The sequence below is a fragment of the Onychostoma macrolepis genome, chromosome 09 (assembly GCF_012432095.1).
Source record: "Onychostoma macrolepis isolate SWU-2019 chromosome 09, ASM1243209v1, whole genome shotgun sequence".
Lineage (NCBI taxonomy): Eukaryota > Metazoa > Chordata > Actinopteri > Cypriniformes > Cyprinidae > Onychostoma > Onychostoma macrolepis.
This window is the reverse complement of record NC_081163.1, coordinates 15693161-15718758: the sequence shown is the minus strand read 5'-3', so window position 1 is coordinate 15718758 and position 25598 is coordinate 15693161. Positions and strand designations below refer to the sequence as shown.

At 37.7% G+C, this 25598-nt stretch overlaps 1 protein-coding gene across 1 annotated transcript in view; it reads right to left on the bottom strand.

Annotated features, from left to right (window-relative positions):
- The window catches only part of xpo4 (exportin 4), a 38042-nt gene that overhangs the window by 1350 nt on the left and 11094 nt on the right, over positions 1–25598 (bottom strand). Inside the window, exons 5-22 of the mRNA XM_058788115.1 lie at positions 25040–25156; positions 24241–24394; positions 18675–18787; positions 11093–11250; positions 9581–9755; positions 8624–8800; positions 8223–8365; positions 7997–8142; positions 7574–7751; positions 4930–5089; positions 4554–4723; positions 2859–3033; positions 2427–2720; positions 2146–2326; positions 1934–2052; positions 1685–1815; positions 1425–1542; positions 28–120 (exon numbers count right to left, since the gene is read on the bottom strand). Coding sequence (XP_058644098.1) covers positions 28–120; positions 1425–1542; positions 1685–1815; positions 1934–2052; positions 2146–2326; positions 2427–2720; positions 2859–3033; positions 4554–4723; positions 4930–5089; positions 7574–7751; positions 7997–8142; positions 8223–8365; positions 8624–8800; positions 9581–9755; positions 11093–11250; positions 18675–18787; positions 24241–24394; positions 25040–25156 — 2802 coding nt within the window. The remainder of the gene's footprint in view (positions 1–27; positions 121–1424; positions 1543–1684; positions 1816–1933; positions 2053–2145; positions 2327–2426; positions 2721–2858; positions 3034–4553; positions 4724–4929; positions 5090–7573; positions 7752–7996; positions 8143–8222; positions 8366–8623; positions 8801–9580; positions 9756–11092; positions 11251–18674; positions 18788–24240; positions 24395–25039; positions 25157–25598) is intronic.

Genomic DNA, 25598 nt, shown 5'->3' with positions numbered 1-25598 from the left:
AATTCATATTATAAGCATAAAACGTACCTGGTGAAGGCACACTAGTGTATAGAGCGCTTCTCCAGCTGCTACGGTCATCTCAGTGTTGTGCTTCTGGAGCACAAGCATGTCAAACACCAGCTATGCAGGAAGAGAGAGTGACAGAGAAATGTCCATTATTAAATCAACATTTTATACATGTGTATTAATCTCAGACAACTACATATTACAATGAATTAATACTGACAAGAAATAATACTGACATATTTGTCATCCCTTTTATGCGAGTCCATATCTACTGACTATGGAAGCCCGTTTCCGCCACTGAATAAAAAATAAAAAAGGTAATTATGACACTTAATCTCACAATTCTGTCTTTTTTCTCGCAATTACTAATTAACATTTAGCAATTCTCTCAGAATTGCAAGATTTAAACGTACAAATGCGAGCTATAGATTCAGAACTGCAAGATATAAACTCTTCTCAATTCTGAGAACATATTTTTCTGACAAAAAAAGTCAGAACTGTGAGATGTAAACTCGCAATTGTGAGAAAAAGGCAGAATTGTGAGATAAAGAGTCGCAATTACCTTCTTTTTTTTTCTTTTTTTTTTCAGTGGTGGAAACGGGCTCCATAACTGACAGCCTTGTCAATAGAAAAACATTTTTTCTTTGTGAATTGAGTAAATATGGTGTAAAACGTGTTTACTTTATCATGCTGAGATGCATTTAAATGTTCTCTTTTGTCGTTGTATTACACTGTAAAAAAAAAAGAAGAAAAAAAAAAGTTGAGCCAACTTAAAATTAAGGCAACCAGCTTTTTGTTGTATAAACTTAAAACAACAATTATTATTACTCAAAAATCTGCTGAAGTTGGTTGCCTTAATTTTAAGTTGGCTCAACTTTTTCTTTTTTTTTTACAGTGCATGTACTCGGTTTAAAAGTTTGGGATCAGTAAGATTTTTGTTTTTGAAAGAAATTAATTTTACTCAAGGATGAATTTAAATGATCAAAAGTGACAGTAAAAGACATTTTTTAATTTTCCAAAAAATGCTGAAATTTCTTTTAATCAAAGAATCCAGAAATACCTCACAATTCACACAAAAAAATTAAGCTGCATTTTCAAGATTGATAAAATAATGTTTCTTGAGAGCCAAATCAGCATATCAGAATGATTTCTGAGTTATGACTACTAAATTTCTATTTTTCTATTAAATATATTAAAATAGAAAATCGCTTATTTTAAATTGTAACAATATTTGACAATATTACTGTTTTACTGTATTTCTGATCAAATAAATGCAGCCTTGGTGAGCAGAAGTGACTTCTTTCAAACGAACATAACCTTAGCAGGCCCAAAATTTTGAACGTTTGTGAATGGCAACAGACATCGCCTGTTAAAAACCCACACGAGTTGACCACTGGTTTAAACATCATGTGACTCACTTTAAGGAAATGTCGTGTGGCAATAAATAGGGGTGTGTCCTTTTCCTGTGTCTTGGCACACTGCTCAGCCAATGGGGATAGAGCCTCCAGACAGAGCTGACTGATCTCTGAGCTCATCCTGCAGAGTGCGTTAAGGAAAAACACTAGACCGTACCCACCGTAATTCAACAACAAACTCTCAACAAAGAAAACACTATGCTTAGCATATTGTCTTTAAATAACGTTACTCTCTTCTGTATACACAAAAACAGCAAGGATACGAGGTCATGCCAAGCTCCAGGGAGCACATGAGACTTTTGAAGAGCTCCTCAGGCAGCTGCGGGATCTTCTCTGGGAAAATCTCACAGATGAAGGTGATGAGCTTATAATACTGGTTACACAGAGAAGGGAACTGGGTACAAGAGAAAGAAAGAGTGTTTCAGTACAGTACACCTTAAACAAGAAATAACATATAAGAGCATCTTTAATCATTTTCAAAACACAGCTCAAACTCAAAAGTTGAATTTTACCTTAAGCAAGTCCTGAGACATGAGGGGCAACACAATATTCACCCCATACAACACAACATCAGCAGCTGATACGGCCCGTCCGGCACCAGAGCTCTGCTCCTGCCCGCGGAACACCTCATCTGCACAAAAAACACGGTTACTCCTAATCTCTCTCATGTAAACGCTCACAAGCTGTGATGCAAATGACGTGAATCATGAATGAACGCTCATACCAGTGTCACTGAAGTCAATGAACTCTTTGGAGAGCAGGTTGGTGAGGAGCTCCATGATGAGCAGAAGGTCCTGGTACTGGTCCTCCTCTGCGGCTACATCTAGTCTCTTGCGACCCAGATTGTTCTTGGAGTAAACCTGCAGCAGCGTCAAGCACACCTCGTACAGTTTCATAGACTTGGTCTGTGGAGACAGAGACGTGGTGCATTGAAATACATATTCAGGATGCGCACATTCAAAATGTGTGATCACGTCAAAATTAATGCAAGCGCTAATGTCTCACTTCGCCCAAGTAGCAGATTTGTTTGTGGGCCACTTCCACAAACACCTCTATGATGAGGTTGACCGTTTCTGGCGAGTTTCTGTAGACCTCCATGAGGCCAATGCAGCTAGACAGGAAGTCCATGAGGAAGCTGAAGAGAGATGCCACATTGTCGATCTGCGTCGCTTCTGCGATGCCGCACAGAGCTTCCAGGGTGGCAACAATCTCCTGCTTCACGGCTTCCTCTTGACAGATCTGGGCGAAGTTCTCCTGGTTAATGAGGTTGAGGAAGCGCTGCTGGAGTGGATGCAGTACCTGCAGTGCAGAGACAGAAAGAGACAAGGAGTCATGAGGCTATGCTTCATAAACTCCTGTTTTTTTCACTGCTTTGTGTTCTCATTAGCAATAATGCTTGATCTTCCAAATATTTCTCTATAATAATTTTCTTCTCACCTCGGCCCAGTATTGCTGTTTGGTATCAGAATCCATATGAGCAAAGCCACCCAGGACCAGGGCTTTCATTAGAGTCCGCTGGACTGTGCTGGACAGCATATGTAAGGGAGGGCTGCGACTGGCAAACTGCTTGGCCAAATTCCACCAGTTCTCACACTGCACAACAATATTCGCCCTGAACCGTCAGAGGAAAGAGTTGAGAAACACAAGCTTCATATCAGAAGAGTACATTTACTGTAAGGTTATTGGAATAGTTCACCCAAGAAATTATCTTTCAATCAATCACTCATGACATTTCAGACCTGTATAACATTCAAGTGTGTTGCATCACTATCATTTATGAGAGATGCAAGAGTTTGAATTTGGCAAGTTTGAACATACACATAAACCACAGTCCAAAATCTGGGGTCAGAAAGATTTTTTTGTTTGTTTTAAACTTACTTTTATTCAGGATGCATTAAATTGATCAAATACGGCAGTCAAGAAAATTATAACCTTCCAAATGATTTATATTTCACAATAAATGCTGTTTATTTTAAACTGCTGAATGAATCCTAAAATAATGTCTCACATTTTTTCACAAAAAAATATTAAGAGGAACAGCTGTTTTCAACCTTGATAATAAATGTTCCTTGAGCATCAAATCAGCATATCAGAATGATTTCTGAAGGATCATGTGACACTGAAGACTGGAGTAACGATGCTGAAAATTCAGCTTTGCTGTAATTAATAAATTACATTGAAAATATATTAAAATAGAAAACATTTTAATCATTTTAAATTGTAATAATATTTAACAATATTACTATTTTTACTGTATTTTGCTGTTTTTATTTTTTTTTATATTTACTGGGTCTTTTCAAAAACATAAAAAAATTATACCACCCCAAACTTTTGATTTGTAGTGCAAGTGAACAAGATTTAAGAGTTACAGTGGAAGAAATTATTGCTTTTCAGTAAAATTACTTTAACAGATAGTTCAGCCAAAAATGTAAAATCTGTCATCACTTATTCACCCTCGAGTTGTTATATTTTGAAGAATTTGTAACTAAATAGTTTCTTGTTGATTTACCTATATACCTCAATATATCTTATTTTGTGTTCAACAGAAGAAGAAAAAAAATACAGGTTTGGTACAACTTGATTGTAAGTAAATGACAACTGAATTTTCATTTTTAGGTGGACTATCCCTTTAAATATCAGTCTATTCCTTGCACAAAGCAATCACATGACTTTAGAAGAATTTGAAGTAGTTGAGTCATAACTATCACTTTCATGGTGCTTATTGGATTATATTATTGGATAATCACTATATGCTTTGATTTCATAGAAAAAACAGCACTTTATGAAAAAAAACACCTTTATGAATGGACTTAAGAGTTTGCAAATGTCAGAAACTACTCCTTAATGCAATATTTCTTTCTGCCATTTACTGTTAATTAACATTTATTCATGTTGCATTATGCAATCTTAAATTAAGAAATCACTTTGTAATGCAATAGCACAACTCCACCAGCAGGCGGGGCACATTAAAAGCATTTGGTCTTGTATCAACTGACAGAACATGAAGACATCAGCACAGACCACTGGCCTCCTTGTGCCTGTCAGTGAGCAGCTGTCCTGCAGGGCGTTAGGCTCAATATTTAGCCCTTGTTGATGCCCACATACGCATTACTCCAGCAAGCAGACACAAACCTCTCTCTCTTCTCCACCAGAGTCACCAGCAGCTCCACAGTGTCATTAGCCAGCTCTGGCTCAGAGCTCCACACCGACAGATTATTGATCACTTTCTCCAACAGATATCCCACAATCCACTGCGCTCCCTCCGTGTCCGCTCCAAATGCTGTGCTGAGAGGAATACTGATCTGAAGGAGAGAAGTAAAAGACAAAAGACAAACACTCAGAGGAAGAGTCAGAAGTAATAAAGCGGCACATAAAAATGTCTAGGTTCGGTTCCAGGAATTTGTGCGTGATTTTTAAATGGAGCCAAAAAAGAAACAAACTGAAGGCTTCATTCAGACATCATGCCTGCTGTTTCCACTCATTGATTGATCTCATTTTGGCGACTCACTTGGCCGTAGAGTTTCTCGTCCACTAACAGGTATGTCTTGGCCCAGCGCCGAAGAAACCAGACAATGTCTTTGCCCATCTGAGGACTCAGGAGCTCAGTCAGACTCGCTCGTGTAGCCCGAGACTCCACCTCTGAGGTTCTTAGCACCGCCGATAACAACCTGTGACAGAGAGATACAGAGAAATGGAAGTGCAAATCTAGCTGCATATATATGAGGCAACTTCCTGCCAGCAGAGCAATCTGAAATAAAATTTGACAGTCTGCTGGTTCCAGAAAAATGAAGAGAAAAGAAAGACAAGGGAGCAAAATGGCAAAGGGGATGGAAGAGAGTTCATGGCGGTTTGGTCTAGATGCACCGAGACTCAACAAAGGCCCACAATAACAAACGCTATCATTCCTTCACACCTCCACTGGTAAAGAAAGAGGACACAAGAAAGGGATTACAGCAGCTTACTATCCTGGAAGAGCGTTATCCCACGCGCCCCGCGGAGTGCAGCACCATTAAATGTTTCACATTGTTTGTAAAGATAAAACCTCACTGACATTTCGGAGCTGCGGGGTCGGTGACTGTTATTGGGAAACACAATCCCTTGGCCCACTGTCTTTCCAAATCCTCTACGGTCTGCCCGCTTTCCCCCACCCATCATCAGCCTACTGTCTCTCCAAATCCTTTGACCTCCACATCGCCCCCATTCACATTCTCCATCCCTCCCCTACCCATCATGTCAGCGTCCTTCCAGTCTTTCAATCCTCACCTCTATCCCATTCTACAGTTTTGGAATAACACCATCCATTAAGCCCAAATCAGATTACAAGCAGATTTTTACAGACAATACCACTAGGTCTCTATGAGACCCAACCAGTAACCGCATAAACAGCTTCTACATCATTAAAATTACACTATTCATTAAATTCACAGTCTGTATCCCGTTCCAATCAGATTAGAATCAGATCAAATATCTGCTTGGAAATGCCAAGGAAAAAAAAAAAATCCCTGTGTGTTTAACATCTGCAGCCCACATCCTGCTCCTTCCCCCTTCACATAAAAAAAATTCATAAAAATAAAAAAAACAAAACAACAACAACAACAAGTATTCATTTATATTTTTAATATTAATATTTTTTAGAATATAAATAGTATTAATATATAACTACTGTTATTAGCAGTAATAATGTTACTATTTTTCTATAATAATAACATGTATTTTTATTTTATGAATTTTATTAATATTTATTATAACATAAATAGTATTAATACATTATTACTATTATTAGCAGTAATAGTATGTTACTACTACTATTATTATAATTAATAATAATTAAAATAATATTAATGTATCCTTTTTATTTGTGATATGAAAAAATTGTATTGGTTATTTTTATTACTGTATAAAAATATTATAAAATAATATTAATATAATATTAATTATAAATTATTATTTGTTAATGTATATAATAATAATAATAATAATTAAATTTTACATCAAACCAGCCATACAACAATGGTGAATGTAAAAAAGAATAAAAAAAAAGAAAGAACCGCTGAAAATAGAAACTAAAAATCAATCAACTTGGAACTAGCTTCTGAACACACGCACGACTCCGGGCCCCTAGTGCTCCCCTCTGACCCTGGGCTCTGAGTGGCACCTGGCCTGGCTCTAATTGAATAATGTGTGGGGAGTGGTGCTGCAGCATTGGCTGGCGCCGGGGCTGGGGCCACTTGAGGGCTGCTGTTCGCGTGGCAGGCCTAGCTGGGCGCGTGCCAGGGCATTCCCCGCTGGGCAAACGAACTGCAGATCAAACGGCCTGTGCTACACCACGCCTGCTCTCTCCAGCAGCAATTCTGAGTGATACATTTTAAACAAGTCATTGTTCCTGTAGGCAGAATGATCAGCAGCTGGCGGTTTAATCTGCTCACAAGCTGATCATTACCACTACGTCTGGAAAAAGGCATTTATCAGACAACCAGATGTTAAAGAGATACACTAGCGATCAAATTCTTACGATCGGCAGGATTTAAAAAAAAAAAGTTTTTGAAAGGAGACTCTTGATCATGAATGCTGCATTTACTGGATTAAAAATACAGTGAAAACAGTAATATTGAAAAATATTTATTTGAATAACAGTTTTCTATTTTAATAAATCTTAAAATGTAATTTATTCCTGTGATGGCAAAGCTGAATTTTCACTCTCAAACCATCTAGTGCCACCATCACATTTCCAGCATCAAATTTCATGTCTATTTCTGTGAATACCTTCTAAACGAAACGAAAATCTGATAATTATATTTCAAGCCAAATTCAACACCCAACTATATTGTCCACCATTTTCAGTTGTGTGGAAAACATCCTTTCACAAACTCCTCCTACATCTTCATGGTTGTCAAAAATCATTGAGGATGCCACACAAGACGGGAGACTATATCCCAGCACAATGCCCTGAGTGCACAAGAATCAGCTTGAAAGCATCTGGTCTACTTGTGAAAGTGTTGTAAAAAAGCAATGAAAACTGGACAATAATGCATGAAAAATGTAAATGAAAAACGAAATCATATAATTCCCACACCTACTAACAACCGATAAACTGGAATCTTCTTTACAGAGTAATGACACACTGTCACATGTGTACTGTGAGGTCTCTCTACCTGATTACTGAGTCTGTCCTATTGCATCCAGGGATGGAGGTGGCCTTCTCTCCAGGAGAGCCTAGCAGCTGCAGTGTAGTGTTGATATCCACCTCAGTCGAGTGTTTTATGGAGTACTCCATCACTTCTGAAGGTATCAATGGTGTTTCACCCTGAGGGTCATCAGCCAAGAGGTAACCTATTAAAACACCAAATACTTCAATTCAATACAATGACAAAAAGCAATTTGACTGAGTGGAGAAATGCCTCCAAATAGTCAAAAATAAAGTCCAGTTGCATATGAATTACACGTTATAATGACCTCGATGAATGGAAACCTCCATAGACATACGAGGTTAAAATGCTACTCGCATTTGTGAGCGAAAATTAAAGACATGAGGTGAGTAAATGATGACAGAATGTCCGTTTAAGAATGACACAGACCTGACACTAATATGAGCCAATGAATGTCTTCGTAAAGGTCATCTAGAACTTTCCGGTCTACCGTGCCCGGGTCTGCAGAGGCCATGAGGTGCTGTTGGTGTCTCTGGAGTTGCCCGTGAAGCCGTGTGACTCGGTCCTCCAACAAACTGAAGACAGATGAGAAATGTAAGGCTCACAGTGGATGTTTATTACAGCGGTTTCTCTGAAGTCCTTTGTGTGTCTGTACCCTGTGAGCAGAGGTATACAGTGGTCTGCAGCGATGCGGCCCAACATGCCGATACTGGCCAGCTGATCTGAGAACAGCTCTCTGTCGTCCTCCTGTAATTCGTTTATTTCTTCCTCTTCATGAGAAGCGACACCATTTGCAGTCTAAAAAGACGAAGCATACAACTGAAACCATGTGCCGGAATGGCCGTTACTTTGGCAGACAATTCTTTGAAAGAAAACTATTTTAGACATTTGTTGTGCTTCAAGCTTTTCCATTTTAATTAAGATGAAAAGCAAACCACAAAGTCAACAAAAAAATTACAAGAAAAGCAACAAATTACCAACAAATTGGTAAACCAGCAACAGATCAGATTTAACATGGTGAGAAATATGCGTTTGGATGTGAAGGTAGATTCTCACCAGGTTTCTCGTGCCGTCGGGAGCTGCGAGGTGACACTGGATGTAGGAGTTGAAGACCTGCACGGCTGGCTGGACAAAGCAGCCCCGGGGGAAGTGCTCGTCCTCCTGTACCAGCGTCAGCCAGGACTCCAGCAGCTTATCATATGCCTCCATGTACACCATGTCATCCTTATCCAGCTAGAGAAAAAGAGACATACGTAACTTTATCCTAATCATGTCACATGACACATCCCTTTCAATATTCCATGATTTGATGCGCATCAAAAAAGACATGTGAGCTTGCGATGGGACAGCATAAAACTGGACCAACCAACGGACCTATCTCATTTCACAGCATCTGAAATGCTAGTTTTGTCATTCTAAATTGCTTGAGCAAAGTCAACTCCCAGAACTGGGTTCCTAAACAGCAGGCTCTGAAAATAAGATAACATGACCGTGTTTTGTCTGCGCGCTCTGAAGCTCGAAATATATTGTATACAAAACATATTATATAAAAGCGCCTTCTACTATACTGCAGCAAATTTCATTTGAAGAGTTAACAAAAATACAAAGGCTGGAGTAAATGCTGCTGAAAATCTGATTTGCCATCACAGGAATAAATTAAGTATATTAAAATAGATTTTTATTGGAATTATATATTTTTTCACAACATTACAGTTATTACTCTACTTTTAATCAAATTAATGCAGTCTCGGTGAGCATAAGAGATTTTCAAAAACAATAAAAAAATCTTACCCGCCCCAAATAAATAACTTGTGAATCTTAATGGAATCAAATCAGTGCCAATACCCTGGTTTAATGGTTTTATTTTCCTATTAAATACAACAAAACGTCTGCTGCAACAGAGCTGATCTCCCTATACATATAAAACAGAGAATGACGAGTTTGACATTCATAGACCTCAGCTACTCTGTTAAGTGTGGTTGTGGTCCGTTGTGGTACAAATGCAGTACTCACCACCTCCTCCAGGGCGGCACTGCGACCAAATGAGCACGTGAGCAGTGTGAGGCAGTTAATGAAAGAGGCGAAGAGCTCGTTCGGGAGAGCTGTCAGAACGCTTCGGGGAAACGTGCTGATGAGGTTACTGATGATGTTAGAGATGCCTACAGCCTCAGAGTCTTCAATCTCAATCCTGTCACAGGGTAAAAGACAGTTAAGAACAAATAATGGCAGGCCAGTCCCTTAAAGGGTCATCCAACAACTAACCTCCATCATCTGGGTCTATCTGGTAGCAAGAGATACTGTGTAAACCTGCAATGGTCCAGAGTGCACGTATGGTACAGTCTAAATGTTCATCCACTGGAATTCAACATTTATGGTTTAGTTCCCCTGAAAATACTTGTCTATAAGCACAAATACCTCAGCTGCTGTAAAGGGAGACTTAAAGATCTCAACCACAACACCAAACTGCTGTTGTGCTGGCACACTACCTGGATTCTGGGAACACAAGGGTTTTTTCCCTCTTTAGTTCTGAAAGAGCACTCGAGGTCTGCCTTTCTTTATGCTCCCAACTGCGTCTCTAACCCATATCAGATGGACTTAAATTGTAAGCAGAAGAGTTCAATCACGGCAGATTGGCGGACCTGCCGCATGGTTTTCCGATGATGCAACTGGAAAAATGCTCCAGGAATAGGTGATTACAGAATGGCAGAGACAGAGAGAGGGAGGAGTGAGGAGAGAGACCCCGACCCACTACGCCTACTTGTTCTCAAATTCCAAACAGCAGTGTATGAGAGAATGCGTGTTATTTAAAGCTGCAGAGACATCATTCCATCTTTATAGACATTACAGAGCATTTACAATGCAAGTCCTAACACACAACTCTGCCAATACATGTTGTACAACAGTGTTAAAAATTAATTGTATTAATAGATCATATCTGGTTCGTAGAAAATAATTTTAAAGATGCTGTTATGAGCACACATTTTCTCCATTTATGTTTAATAAATAAAATTAACAGTATTTATTTAGTTTCATTTAATTAATTCTATAAACATAAATGGAGAAAATACAGAAATACTATTACAAATAGAAGTAGTAGTATTTTATTCATTTATTGTGCCTATCCTGTATTTTTGTAGCTTTGTGACTTGAGATTATCACTGTCAAGAACATGTCTGAGCCATATTTAACTTTTTAAAAATAAATAAATAAATAAATAAAATTAAAATGAATTAAAATTATTACATTTATTACATTTTACTTCAACAGAATTAAGCCTATGTTTAAGATCATTAAAATATTTTGCACTGCTGTAAAATGTCATTACTGGTCCTAAATTAATAACGAAAAATGTAAATTATTTTATTAATTGTAATGTTTGTGGGGTGAAATGTGACCTAGACATGTTTTTATTAGGTCCACATTTGTTAGACACAACTACTATGCAGTTATCTAAATATAAAATAATATTTGTGAATGACAAGCATATGAGTGCAGTACATGACGGAAGGTTTCAGAGAAACGCACCCATTGATCATGTTGAGCAATCCCTCCACCAGGTGGGCCAGGTAGGTCACCTGAGCGCTCTCATCGGGGAAGATGGGGCCATGCATGGAGGCCAGCTGGGCCAGGCACTGAAGGGAATCCTGCGCCATGTCTGAGTCCTCTCTGATCTTCCTGTGCACCTACAAGACAGAGACAAAAACTCATTACACTGGTGTAAACCAATCCTACTTCCAAAAGCATAATAAAAGACAAGCCTGATACCAGATCATCGACTTTCTGAACTCAAGAGTAGATTTTAATGCCAAAATGTATACCTTCAATGACTAACCGAAATCGACAACAACCACACAAAGATCAAGATATCCTAAAATGGACCTAATGATCAACTCTCAAAACCAACATCAGCGCAGCTCACCAACAGACTGAAATCCTTCTTCTCAGGAGACATGATATAATATGAGCACATGAGAGAGAAAAGCAGCAGCGGAGGTTCTAGAGACTGTAAATGCGACCGTAGGTATACTCTACAGTGTTAAAACCAGACAGGCCCCCTCAAAGAGTCCAGGAGGAACTGCAGACCGGCCCATGGGCAGCTGACAAAACACACGGGCTGGGGAACTCGCACACAGTCTCCCTGAATCACAGAGAAAAGCCTCTCTCATTGACATACAAAAACATACTTTCCCTCTCCTCCTCCTCCTCCTCCTCTTTTTCTTCTGCTCTCTCTTATGCACAGATACTGCATAAGAGTCTGTCTTCGATTTCTCATCTCACGCAAGTCTCTGAAACCTTCTGCTCAGTGGAATAACGAACGGAGGAAAATTGTGGAATACCCCTCACCTTCGCCAATGGCAAAACTACTGCGTCTCGCCACCTGGCTGCCACAACCCAAGCCAATCAATCAGATCGGCTTCTCAATTACCAATCCAGTCCGAGGCGTTCAGCGGCGAAAAGAGAGCGCTACATGGCTGAAGAGACGGCTAAACGTTTCTGAGCGGACCGACTCGAGTCTCCAGCACATGTGGTTGTTTGGCACACTCCTTTGCACTTTTTCTTTCCTAAATCCCTGGAATCTTACTCTCGCTCGTCTGTTCGCCAGACGTTCTGGCGGAGATGCTATGCGAAGAGGTGCACGGAGTTGGACGGAGCCCTCTGAACGATCTGGAAGACCGTGGACGAACCTAAAGCGGCATTTCCCTAACACATACCACCTCCTACAGATACACGGATGACCATCAGCCACTGGGCAAAGTGCTAACGTTAACACACCATAGCACAGCCCTGTCTGCTAGAGCGGTGTGAAATCATCTTCTGAGCTGAAGAAGAGAGGGAGGGAGAAAGAGAAAGAGTAAGAGAGAGAGGAGGGGTGCGAGGGGCAGATGACAGAGAGAGAATTGGATAGGGAAAGAGAAGAAAGAAAGAGTACAAGGCCAATGCTCTGTGAGCAGCATGCTCTGTACAAACAGCTGCGCTGAAGAACATCCACGCCACGCAAACTATGCCAATCGCCTTGAGTCCGACTATAGTTAGAGTCTGGCAGGGGGCGAAGGGGGGCATCTAAATCAAAACAAGACAAGGTAGCTCTCCGAATTGAATGCTAGATAGAGAAAAGCAACAGGGAGACCTATTAATAGAGAAAAGACAAAGCCTTGTGTCTGTCCCTCTCCTGTTTTCTATTCTCACCGCTCATTGCTTCAGTCACATTCAGTATGTTCAGATCCTGTTACAAAATCAGAGGCCACAATCAATCACCTCATGACAGCGTTATACTCAAAGTGCCATAACAAGCCCTGATTGTGTTTATACCATAAACAAACCATGCACATGCTCTGAGTCAGAATCTGATCTCAGCTTCTAAAACTTTGCTTAGCGCTAAACACATGTGGACACAAAATACGAAATTTTAAAAGAAAGAATACATACTAAATAAAGAAAAAATATTATACACAAAATGACTTTTAATTGTGACACCTCATTCTCAAATAAACAAACAGATAAAAATCTTATTCATCACTGCAATGCACAAAATACTGAAATGAAAAACTACATTTAAAAAATTTTAACCTTTGTATGAAATAGTTTTTTTTTATAAGAAAATAACAGTAATGACAATAAGAATCACTAACATACTGCACCTCAAAATACAAAATTATAAAACAAAGAATGAATCATATGAAAGAAAAATATGTAATGCACAAAGTTTTTTTTAATAGAGACCTCATTAACCATAAATACATATCACTCATTACCGCAATGCAGAAATACAAATATTAAGTTATATTTAAATTAAAGATAAATATATATTTTAAAAAAATCTGCAATGAGAATCACTACTAAATTAGAACTAAAAAAAGCAAAAAAGTGAAATGTCTGGACACACTTTAATAAGAATTTGGGGGAAATGTGCTTGACTGTCATGAAAATAAATGTCACAATCCAAATCTTAAGGGTCCTAATCTATTTTCGGTTAAGCAAAATATATTTTCCTCTAGCTTTTTTTGTGTTTTATATTGAATTGTAACCCAGACATGTTTTTCTGAGTTTCACCCATTTTATGGATGTATAAAAATGTGACTGTTTGTTACTAAATGGGTGAGTATGTGAAGACGGAGGGTGTAAGAACAAACCTAAACTAAAACCACAAACAAAAACACCCTTCAGTCGGTTTGGCTGGTAGGAAAATGTTAGCGCAGCCATGGCTTTATTAGGTGCGAAGAGAATATGAGATTTATTTTAAGTTGCGCTTCATTTTCTCTCTTCTGCATGTTTCCAAACCTCTGAAAAGCAATCAAAGAGGCCGAGAGACCGCTTCTCTTTAGATGGATGGCTTGCCCCCTCCTCAGACCACCTGAAGGAGGATTGGAGGCTGTTAACAGGGGCTTTGAATACAGGGTTCAGAGTCTAATCCTGCAGCTCATCTCTAGTCACCTCTGACCCCGGCAGCGCGTGTCTGGACGCCCCCTCGTCTGTTCAGGGCACAGCTGAGAAGTGAGGACCAACAGCTGACGAGCCAACATACACACACAGACACCGCTGACAGGCCGACACACGCACACTCACCCCCCCCGTTCAATAACTCACCCCTACACACAGATCCCCCTGGCATGGGCGTAGAAAAACAACGAGCGCACCACACACAGCTACAAGGAGACTCGTAAAGACATAGAGGGTGTAACAGCTGACCACTCCTCATCCCTTAACAAAAACATTCCCCCCACCCACTGGAAATACCACTAAACATCACAAGGTCCAAAACAGCTCCCCGAGAGACCGGCACAAAACCGCTGAACATCATGCTGCTCAGCACCAAAGAGACTTCACTGAACTCTCAAACAATCCTAAATTAATGGTACAATCTATCAGAGTCATTGTCTAGACACTGTGGTATTTACATGGGAGATGAGTGTTTGAATCTGGCTCATTTGCTGACCTTTCCATCTTTACCTATTCTCCCCATCTCTACTTTGTCAAAAAAAAAAAAGGTAAAAGAGCCAATATTTACATTACCATTAAAAAATTTGGGATTGGTAAGATTTTTACATGTTTTTTTCTTTTTTTTTCTTCACTTTTTACTAACAGTAGTATTGTAAAATAATGACATAAAATATCAATAATAATAGTAAAAATAACCTTTTGCATTCTCATGTTTTTAAAATGCAATGTGTGCTTAACATTTTTGTGAAAACCATGATTTCTTTTTTTTTTTTTTCAGGATTCTTTGATGAATGTAAAGTTAAAAAAAACAGCATTTATTTGAAATAGAAATATTTTGTAACATCACAAATGTGACCCTGGACCACAAAACCAGTCTTAAGTCGCTGGGGTATATTTGTAGCAATAGCCAAAAATACATTGTATGGGTCAAAATTATCGATTTTTCTTTTATGCTAAAAATCATTAGGATATTAAGTAAAGATCATGTTCCATGAAGAAATTTTGTAAATTTCTTACTGCAAATGTATAAAAACTTCATTTTTGATTAGTAATATGCATTGCTAAGAACTTCATTTGGACAACTTTAAAGGTGATTTTCTCAATATTTAGATTTTTTTGCACCCTCAGATTCCAGATATTCAAATAGTTGTATCTCAGCCAAATATTGTCCGATCCTAACAAACCATACATCAGTGCAAAGCTTATTTATTCAGCTTTCAGATGATGTATAAATCTCAATTTCGAAAAACTGAATTTTTGTCGTCCAGGGTCACAAATGTCTTTTCTTTTAGTTTTGATCAATTTAATGTGCCCTTGATGAAAACTTTTTTTTTTTTTTTTACTGAACCTGAACTTTTAAAGAGTACATATAAATGTATTTACCTTCATGGATGCTTACATCTTTTACATCATTGTACCACAGAAAATGTAATTTGTCTTTTAAACAATGGTAACATATACTTTAATGTCAAAAAAATATTGATAAAAATCACTGAATCACTAAATTAGACCTTCCTGAAAGAGCTGCCTTTATACATTATCCAGAATAGTTTATTTCATCATTATTTTACAGGACTCTGAAGTTTAATAAGAAAATAAAAATTAATTAAATAAGTAAAAAAAGTAAGTTTTAGAATCTAACTTAGGGCTGGACGATAAAACGATAACTATCGCAATATCATTTTCCTTCGATAAAACAATAAGAGTTCGATAAATGTTCGACAATGTTTATGAGTCAAAAGCGGAACTTCATTTGAACCATGCCACATGAATTGTTTATCACATGCGTGGCTAAAAGTTCAAACGGCAGCGCATTGCAAGCTCACTAGAGCAGATGCGTATACTCGCTGAAAAATCTCAGTTACGCGAGCACTAAACAGTGCTGTGAGATCCAGAGTGAAGTGCTGGAATTCAGTGAAGAACACAAATGACTCAGTGATTCAAACAAGTTTAAAGCCAGATGAAACAGCGCTGACAAATAGGAGAAACACTGTGCAACGATACTGTCAGAAGGCTTTTCATTCTACAAATCGCCATCATTTATGCCTGCCATGGATTTACTGAAGTAACACCAACTGCACCATGGTGATGTGGCAGAAATGTGGTATAATCATATAGAATTTTAATTATATTATTAATGCATATGTGCATTACATGTGTTAAAGGGTTAGTGGAATATAATTACAATATTTTTTGTGATCAAGTTATAGCATTTGTGCATTTGTACTAAATGTATTTAGATTACTGTTTTTCATACATATAACTTGAAACCATAGTTACATTTTTACCATGGTGTTGAGGTGCTATATGTGTGGTTTTAACTGTGGTTATCATGATCTAAAATGTATGTTACTATGGAAGACCAATGGTTAATTTTAATAAAACTCAGTAAGAATAATTCAATTTCACAATATAAAAATGAGGTTACAATTTTTACAGATGTTACTGTTTTTGATAATGAAATTTACATCTGCATCCTAACACAAGCTACTACTACTGTTAACTCAAGCTACTGTCAAATATGCATTTCTAAGAGACAAAAAATGTAATATTAATTTTGCAGCCTACACTGCAAACTGTACTGAACATGTGTGTCAAAGTCAGGCAACACCAACCTGTTTTATGATTTGAAACAATATCACTCATTCGAAAAATTTCTATCAAGATATTTATTTTGTTAAGGAAATATTACTGTAAAAGTTTAAAGAATTCAAAAACGTGAAGTGTGTTATGTTCTGACCATAAAGAGTAACAATTAACAGTCTGGTTTCAAAATTGTTCACTTGGGAGCAAAAATCTGCTTTTAAAAAGTTTGAAATTTATCATGATAATTATTGATATCGACTGATATGAACAAATTTGTGAGATTTTTTTTTTCCAGATCGCCCAGCCCTAATCTAACTTTAAAAAAAAAAAAAACATATCTATCTGCTATTTCAGTCTGCTTAAAACCCCTAACAGCAAATCCCAGAAAAGACAAATGAGACACTTGTGTTTGAACAGTCCTTGACCTCCAGGTCAACAGACTGACCCTTGTTAAGAGGGCTGCGCAGTTTGTCGCCAGTTTACAGATCGCAGCCTCCTCTCAGAAAAGAGGCGTGAACGATGGAGCAGCATATTGGCACCTTGTGGAGCCATTCCTGAGCAGCAGAGTGAAGGAAAGTAACATCTAATCTGGCCGTAGAAACCACCCAAGACTGATGGTGGAAAGTAGAGCATTATTTGGCAGCAGATGCCTCAGGGAGACCGTGTAATGGTAATGGAGAAAGAGCGGAACGCTATTTGGCTTGTGCATCACTGATGCCGAGGGTAACCTGACAGAAATGTTCCACACATCGCAACCTGAGGCTCACAGACATTAGTTCTGAGACACGTAACGAGCCATTAAACTGAATTTCTAATGATTGGAAGGTGTACTATGCAGAATGCACGCACAACACATGATTTTTAGGGGAAAACCGAATCTAAAATTTATACTGCTTTAATATAGAGCACATGGAATGAAATGATTTTGTTCAGAATGGCCCTTACTAGATCAAACAGGGAATTAAATTAGTGAATATTAAATCAAACAATACTGAAAAGAAAATCATTCACTAATCTTGACTGGAATCTTAAGCTTTATTTATCCATCTAAAACTGAACATTAACATCAAAAAGAAACTATAGATAATTATGGTATATAATAATGCTAATGATAGATTTACTTCTCAGTACAATTCTTACAGCACTAATTATCATTCAGTGGGGAAATACAACGATTTATTACCTTATTACCTAATATTTTTCCTTGTAATGTTGTCATTATTGCCGCGAGCAACACAGACAAACTTCACAGTCGGAAAATGGTTTGTTCTGGGACAGTTGTGTCACCCACAGATCCGGTTTCAGATGAAAAGCACAAATGTATACATGAGTGCTGAAAGCATCATATACTATATCATATACCACCCCTTCACTACAGTTAAAAAGTTATTAAAAAAAAAAACATTTTTATTCATCAACAATGCGTTAAGTTGATTACAAGTGACAGTAAAGGCATTTATAATGTTACAGAAGACTTATTTTTCAAATACTGTTTTACTGACATTTCTATTCCTCAAATTCTTGGAAAAAAAGAAAGTTACTTTATGTAATAAAATAATGTAAGAAAAACAATATTTCATATTTACTGTATTTCTGGTGAGCACAAGATAATCTACAGAAACTTACAACAACAAAAAAATCTTACTGACACCAAATAATTTTGATATATTTATTTTTATATCACACCTATATACAAAATAAATGTGTTTTTTTATATTATACTTTATTTTATTTCCTTAAATAAATCACATAGGCCAGACTCCTCCATCTTTGATTACTGCTTCTAAGGCAACATATAATAATCTGCTGCAGCTCACTTCTTCTAAACATGCCTTATATTTCTATAACTGCGAAATATTTATAACTTATTGTTTGATGCAGTGTCATTGACAATTTTTTTTTAAGAAGAATAAAAGCAGGAAGAAACAACATGAGAGGAATAAACAGAGGACGAGGGGACGCAGGTATTGAACGTACAATGGCATAAGAAATGAGGTAAAAATTTGAAAAGAAGAGAGCCATTTCCAAGCAGGAGGTTGAGGAAAAAACCTCAGACAGAATAAATGTATAAGTTGGTACTCACAGTGAAGAAAAGGTCCATGACTCTGTGGTCTAGAAGAGTTTCCCTCCAGGACTCGGTTGGCTTGAGCATGACATTCTGAGTCGCTTCAAACATGGCAATGTAGTGCCTCCCCAGTAACACCTCAGTTAAGGGCAATAGCAAAAGCAGAAAGGATAAGGAAGGATGTTTCTAACCCCCTTTTCTTTCTGTCACTTCTCTCTGGCCGTGCGGTCCTGGACTAAGAAGAGTGTGGAAAATTGCTGCAGTGAATTCCCAGCGTCTGTTTTCTGCAGCTCCTTCTCTATCGCTCTTCTTCAACGGCACCGTTACTACTATTCAATCACGCTGTCCCCTCCCATTAAATGTTTACCTCAAAATCTCCCCCTTTCCATATGTAGCCCACTGGGAAAAGAGATGGAGGAAAAAAAAGGAACGACAAAAAGAACGAAAGGCAGGGAGAGAGAGAGAGAGAGAGAGAGAGAGAGAGAGAGAGAAAAGCCTCCCACAGGAATGTCTGATCAAAGCCAGTTACCGGCAAAGGCCACGCATTCCTCTGGGCCGGACCCACAGTCACTCCCAGCATACAAATGCAAGCGCTCTCTCATTCTCATTCTCACACACACACACACACACACACACACACACACACACCCACACCATTACAGTATCTGCTCACGTCTACCATATACAGCCGCATATGTCAAAGCAAATCATGTGGCGACTCACCTACGCATTCACTAAGCAGACACCGCGAAGTGCCAGGTGCCAAACTAGAATGAGTGTGCTGGAGTGTTACACACCTCTGCCTGTGTCCGTCCTGAGCAGACCTGACTTTATGGCCTCTTAAAAATAGCAAGGGGCCGTCAGAACTCTAAGTGACCCGTGCTAAGGAGAGAACGGGCCTCGAGGGAGAGCGTCTGGAGCTTGTGTGCTGAGCACCAGCGGGCTGATAGCAGCCCGCCACATGAGCGCAGCAGGGAGAGACTGACTGACGGATGGACGGGGCGCAGGGGATAAACCAGTCGGTCACTTAATGTCACTTGGAGCCATTGCTGGAAAAGTGTGCGAGCGTATGAAAAACTGGGAGTGTGACTAAAGATATGACCTACTGAAACCCAACCCGGGCTTACTCATAAACGCACATGACTCGTTTCCACCAGCCCTCGTCCCAGCTGCTGAAGACACCAAACACATGACGAACTCAGAAATCGACTAGTCGGTAAGTAAGTGCTGTACTTACAGTTGACTGTACTTACAGTCAAGTAAGTGCTTTAATGTTGGGGTGACGTAGGGTCACGTTCACCTGATGTGTTCACAACGGACATTTTATATCGTGTTTCAATACAGCTAGCCTGAGATCAATAAAATAGCACAGAAGCAGCCTCAAGATGTGTTTTTAAAAGTTGAACCATTATAACTTGACACACTGACCGAAACACTCATGGTGGGAGATACTAAGAAAAAAAGAAAAACAGTGAGATGTGACGCAGCAACCAGATGCCCTTTCACACGTGTATAACCGCAACATTAGTTTATTAAAAACAAATGCACACTGCAAAGACTTGCAATAAGGTAACTGACGTGTTTATCTTATGTTTGCTGGTAACCCACTACTGTTCAAAAGTTTAGGATCAGGAAGGTTGTTTAATCTTATGATAACCAAGGCTGCAAGGTTGCCTTTATTTTAAAAATACAGCAATTCTTGTCTTGTATTTTAATATATTTTAAAATGCAATTTATTCCTGTGGTGGCAAAACTGGATTTTCAGTGTCACATGATCCTTCAGAAAACACTTTAATATACTGATCTGGTGCTCAAGAAACATTTCTTATTATAAATGCTTTTTAAATGGAAATTGTGGTACTTTAACAGAACTGTTTTTAAAACAACAGCATTTATTACAAATCTTCTGTAACATAAATGTCTTGTGTCATTATAAAAGTATTAATTTTTTTTTTTTTTTAAATATCCTAGAGTCTTTGAACAGTAGTGCATCTATAACCAACCGTAGTCTGACAGTAAAAACTCCTGGAAAAAAAGAGGTGGGGTTCAGACTGTCCTTAACACTTACAATCATTTGTATTAACATTAACATACAGTTCCTTCGCTTTCAAACGAACACTCAGACCATTCACATAAAAGCACAAATACGGTCTTTCAGATGTAAAGATGTAACATTTATCTGTGCTGTACTTGAGGCGTCACATGTTAGAGAAAGCTGAAGAAGCCATGATAAAGACAAAGCCTGACATGATGGCTTTAGGAGACAGACTCATGCTGTGACTGAGACAGAGAAAGAATGAAGGGTCACATGAGTTCAAGGGGTGAATAAAGAGTCACACACACTGATAGAGCGTTACATTATAGAAGGCATAGTTTATATGGAGAAAACAGCAGTTTCTAGTTTTAAAGAATTTAACAGAATAACAGGCAAGGGGTGTGAATGTTTTGAGCTGTCAGCAAATCAATTCCATTAACAAACTATTGATCTCAATTAGATTCAAAAGTGATTTCTGTAAATTAGTTTAGATATATAGAACAGTGATTCAATTCAGTAACCGTTTAAAAGAAATCCAAATAACACTTAGAGTTTCCTATTATTTACCTAGAACTGTGACGGCCCACCAGTCTAATCTGTCCCGTTTCATAACGAACAGAAAATGTTTTACAATATTTTTACATATCATTACTTTGGCAAAGCACCTGTAAATTGATATTGTAATGATCAAAAACCACAAAAAGGCTGCAATTTAATTAAGTATAAAATCGCTGCACTGTGTTCAATTACACGCATACAGCTCATGGTCTGGTTTTCAGCATCTTGGTTCATAGAAATTCCTGTGAACTGAACTGATTTTTTCAGTATTTCAATGAATTTGTAAAGAGAAGCATTAAAACAAATATAGTCAAGGAGACCTTGACTATGTTTCTGTAACATTTTCTGACAAAATCCAACTACTCAGAGTTTTTAGTTCAGCCCCAAGAACACGCATGTAAATAAAGACAATGAAAAGCAATATCAACGAAATGGCATAATTTAAATGTGTACCACAACAAAAAGTTTCCACACAAGGAAAATATTTTTTTCAGCGACAGCCACTGCAACAAGCTGGCGACTGCACAATTCAGAAGCATAATTTGGAACTGGTCTGAATCTGCTTTTCCTTAACCACTGAATACATGTATATTTGCAGCTCCGTAGAGATTAATGATCCCCTTGTTGATATATTGGCAGGGACGATTAATCAAAAGTGAACACTAAATTGTAAGAAGTAAATTGTGTGTTGTGAATTAGAAGCTGAATGTGAGTTGAAGACATTGTGTGTTGAGCTCAGGACTGCAGACTGAATCAATCAGTAGGCATTCAGCAGACATAATGATTATGAGAGTGCTGAGAGCTGCCTGGAGCCAAAGAACAGAGAAGAGATCCAAGTCTATTAGGAAGACTGAGTGTCACATCCTCCCTCTTAAGATTCCCCTCACACCCCAGGAATGCCCTCCTCCCTGTTGTCAGGCCGGGGACAGTGGTCTTACAAACTTGTGCACGTGTGGTAGAAATGAGCAATGGCACACAGCCGTCTGTCATCTCGCTCTACCATTCAGAGCACCTGACCGGCTCAAAGCCCTGCCACAACCCGCCCTGGGATCACTAGGGCCATAGAAAGACATGCAGTTCTGCAGACATTAAGGGAATCACATGTTTAGGATTCACACAAATGACATGTACATGCGTCAAGTGGGAGTGTGTCACGGACAAATGACACGCATGCCACAGCCTTGGCTACTGAGAGATGGCGGCACTTTGAGGAAAGAGTCTAAGCGGCTGTCAGGAATAGACACTAAAACACACACACACACACACACACACACACAAGAGATGGGTCATGACTGCAGTTACATTGTATCAAATACATAATTATTTAAAATATATTAGAAAGTAATATATAAATATTTTATATACACTACCATTCAAAAGTTTGCCGTCAGTAAGATTTATAAATTTATTTGTAAAGAAATTAATACTTTTAATCTGCAATGATGTATTAAATTAATAAAAAGAGTGACAGTTATAAATGTAACGAAAGATTTCTATTTTAAATAAATGCAGTTCTTTTTTAACCTTTTATGAAACTTTAAAAATAATTTATCAACACGCTAAAATGCATGAATTTTACAAAAATGACTAACACAATAATAATAATAATAATAATAATAATAATATCATCATCATGTAAATGTTTCTTAAGTACCAAATTCAGCCTGGCCATGAAAGGAATAAATTACATTTTAAAATACATTAAAATAGAAAACTGTTATTTTAAATTTTAATAATATTGAACATTATTGTTGCTTAATGTATTGATCAAATAAATGCATAAATACAGTCTTGTTGTGCATAATATATATTTTTAAAAAAAACTAATTGTATTACAACCTTAGTGCGTCGTGAGGTTGACCGGATAGATATATATATAAAAAAAAAAAACGTAACATTTTAACAAGATTGACTAGTTGTTGCAGAGTGTTGTGAAGTCTTGTATTACATCACACATTAAAGAACAGATTAATTAACTTCTCATTCATGCAACATTGTTAATTTTCAAATTTAACACTAATACACTCACTCTGTCCTCTCTGTGTCCTTAACAAATGTGTTCTTGGTATCAAAGAACTATCTCCCCTCCAGCGCCCAGTGGCAATTAATATGACTTGAAACTATGCAAACACATCAATGCACAAATGGCTGGCCGACATTCCAGCCCAGCACTCAATGAGCTGTGTGTTTAAAGGCACACTTATTGAGCACGATAAGGGCTTGGCACAGGCCTCCTTTGTAAGTGATATGTGACCCTGGTTGGCACAGACGCCAGCTCAGATCTCTTTAAAGAGACACAGAGACACAAAGTCAGCCTGAGTGGGATTAACGCCTCACAGAGTTAAAACACACAGGCACACACGCACCATCAATCACAGCTCATGATTGAGGACTAACACTAGCACAAGTGAATAGTAAAAATAATGACACATGCAAAGGCTCAAGCAAAACTACGGATAGACAAGATCCTTAAAACCTTTAGAAATGTATGCAAATATATTCAAATCAATTAAACCGTGGGACAAACTTTCTAATTCATCCACATCCAAATCAATCATGAGCACAAATGCTGAAGAGCTTCAAATTTTGTAGCTTCAAGCAGGTAAAAAAAAAAAAAAAAATGCTCTGAAAATTTACCCGCAAGATCAAGGTTTTTTTTATTTTTAACTAGCAGCAAGAAATGTGCCTGGATCTGGTTCTGTGTTCATGGTTATTTTGCAAAGAAATGTAATGAAGGTTATGAATGATTATCACATTATAGCTTGTCTATTATTAATCCAAAATAAGTCACAGTTGATTGTCTTTCCTAACCCTTGTGCCGCTAAAACATTCCTGGCTGCAGTCCAGGTCTAGTGCTTCCTAGTGCTCACAGGAAATCCAGCCTGCATCACCTCTCTCAACTTTCCTCTAAATTTACAAGTAAAAAAAAACATGACTACAAACATACACACAAATATAAAAAGTCAGCAAAATCTTTTCATGAAAGGATATAATTGGGTGGAAGGAAGTTCCAGCTGAGCACTTGATTAGCCAGCGCAAGGTAGCGCTGGAAAACACAGGACATCTGAGCGTTGAGGTTCTCCCTCCGACTGAACTCCTGCAGGACCTCCATAGTGAGCATGAAGATCTGCCTGAGATCATCCTCCTGCAACATACACACACACACATCATAAAAAGCACAAGCAGCCAAGTTAACGCTGGGTATTGGTACTAATTTCAAGAACCAATTCCACAAAATTCAAATTAATTCTGATTAAATTTATTTGAAAATATTTCAGTTATAATGTCAACAGGTTTGTTTCAATTATTACATAATTCTGCATATATACGGTGTGATTACAACACATTTCAGATTATGGTTGTTACCGTTTTTTTTCACCTAAAAAAGTTTAAAAAAAGTATTAAAAACATTTTATTTCTGATAGATTCTGTTTAGTATTAAAATAGCTAAAACAAAATGAACTAAAACTAACAAATAAAAATTATATCAACACTAAAACAATTACCCCAAAAATAAATTAAAATTAAATTAAAACTATTAAAAAATAATAAAAAAAAAAAAAACACTATAAAAAAAATAAAATATTTTTTAAAAATCTAATTCAAAATATTAACAAAAACTATAATAAATCGTCAATTATTTTATATCAATTAAACATTCATATCACATGAATATTTCAAAATGTTTTTGGCTATAACAAGTTAACTTACAAATATAAACACCCAGCACAGGTACTATACACCTGTTAACAAAGGACACACTCAGAATGATTGGGACAGAAGGTCATACCTGAAAGATGCGTTTGCAGCTTCCGTGAAACTCCATACTGAGGCCAATGTTACTGGTCTTAGTGGAGCTGGAGAACTCACTCAACAGAGCCGTCAGGATGGAGCAGGCCAGTGTTTGCTAGCAGGACAGATACAGGCATGCACAGCGATAAACATTACTTTCCATCAAGACAAAACGGGTTAATATCTCAGGAAACATGTCTAACACACTTATTCAGCTATTTAAATTACTTATTTTAATTCAATACTGGTACAAAATATATGACCACAGATTAAATCTTTAACCTCCCATTGAACAAATCAAAACATAAAACTGGAGCGTCCTCTGCAGGACACAATGTGTACTATATTTTTTCCATAGGGTTCTTTTAACAATTTTGTTTAGGAATAACAGAATATCACATTAATATGTCACAATACAACACATAATAGGGCCCCCACATGTTCTGACCAATAGATTTTCATAATGTTTTCACATTTTTTAAAAACAAATTTTAGCTTCTTTGAGATTACTGATAAGGTTTATCTTTCTTATTTATTTTTATTTCCATATCAACTAC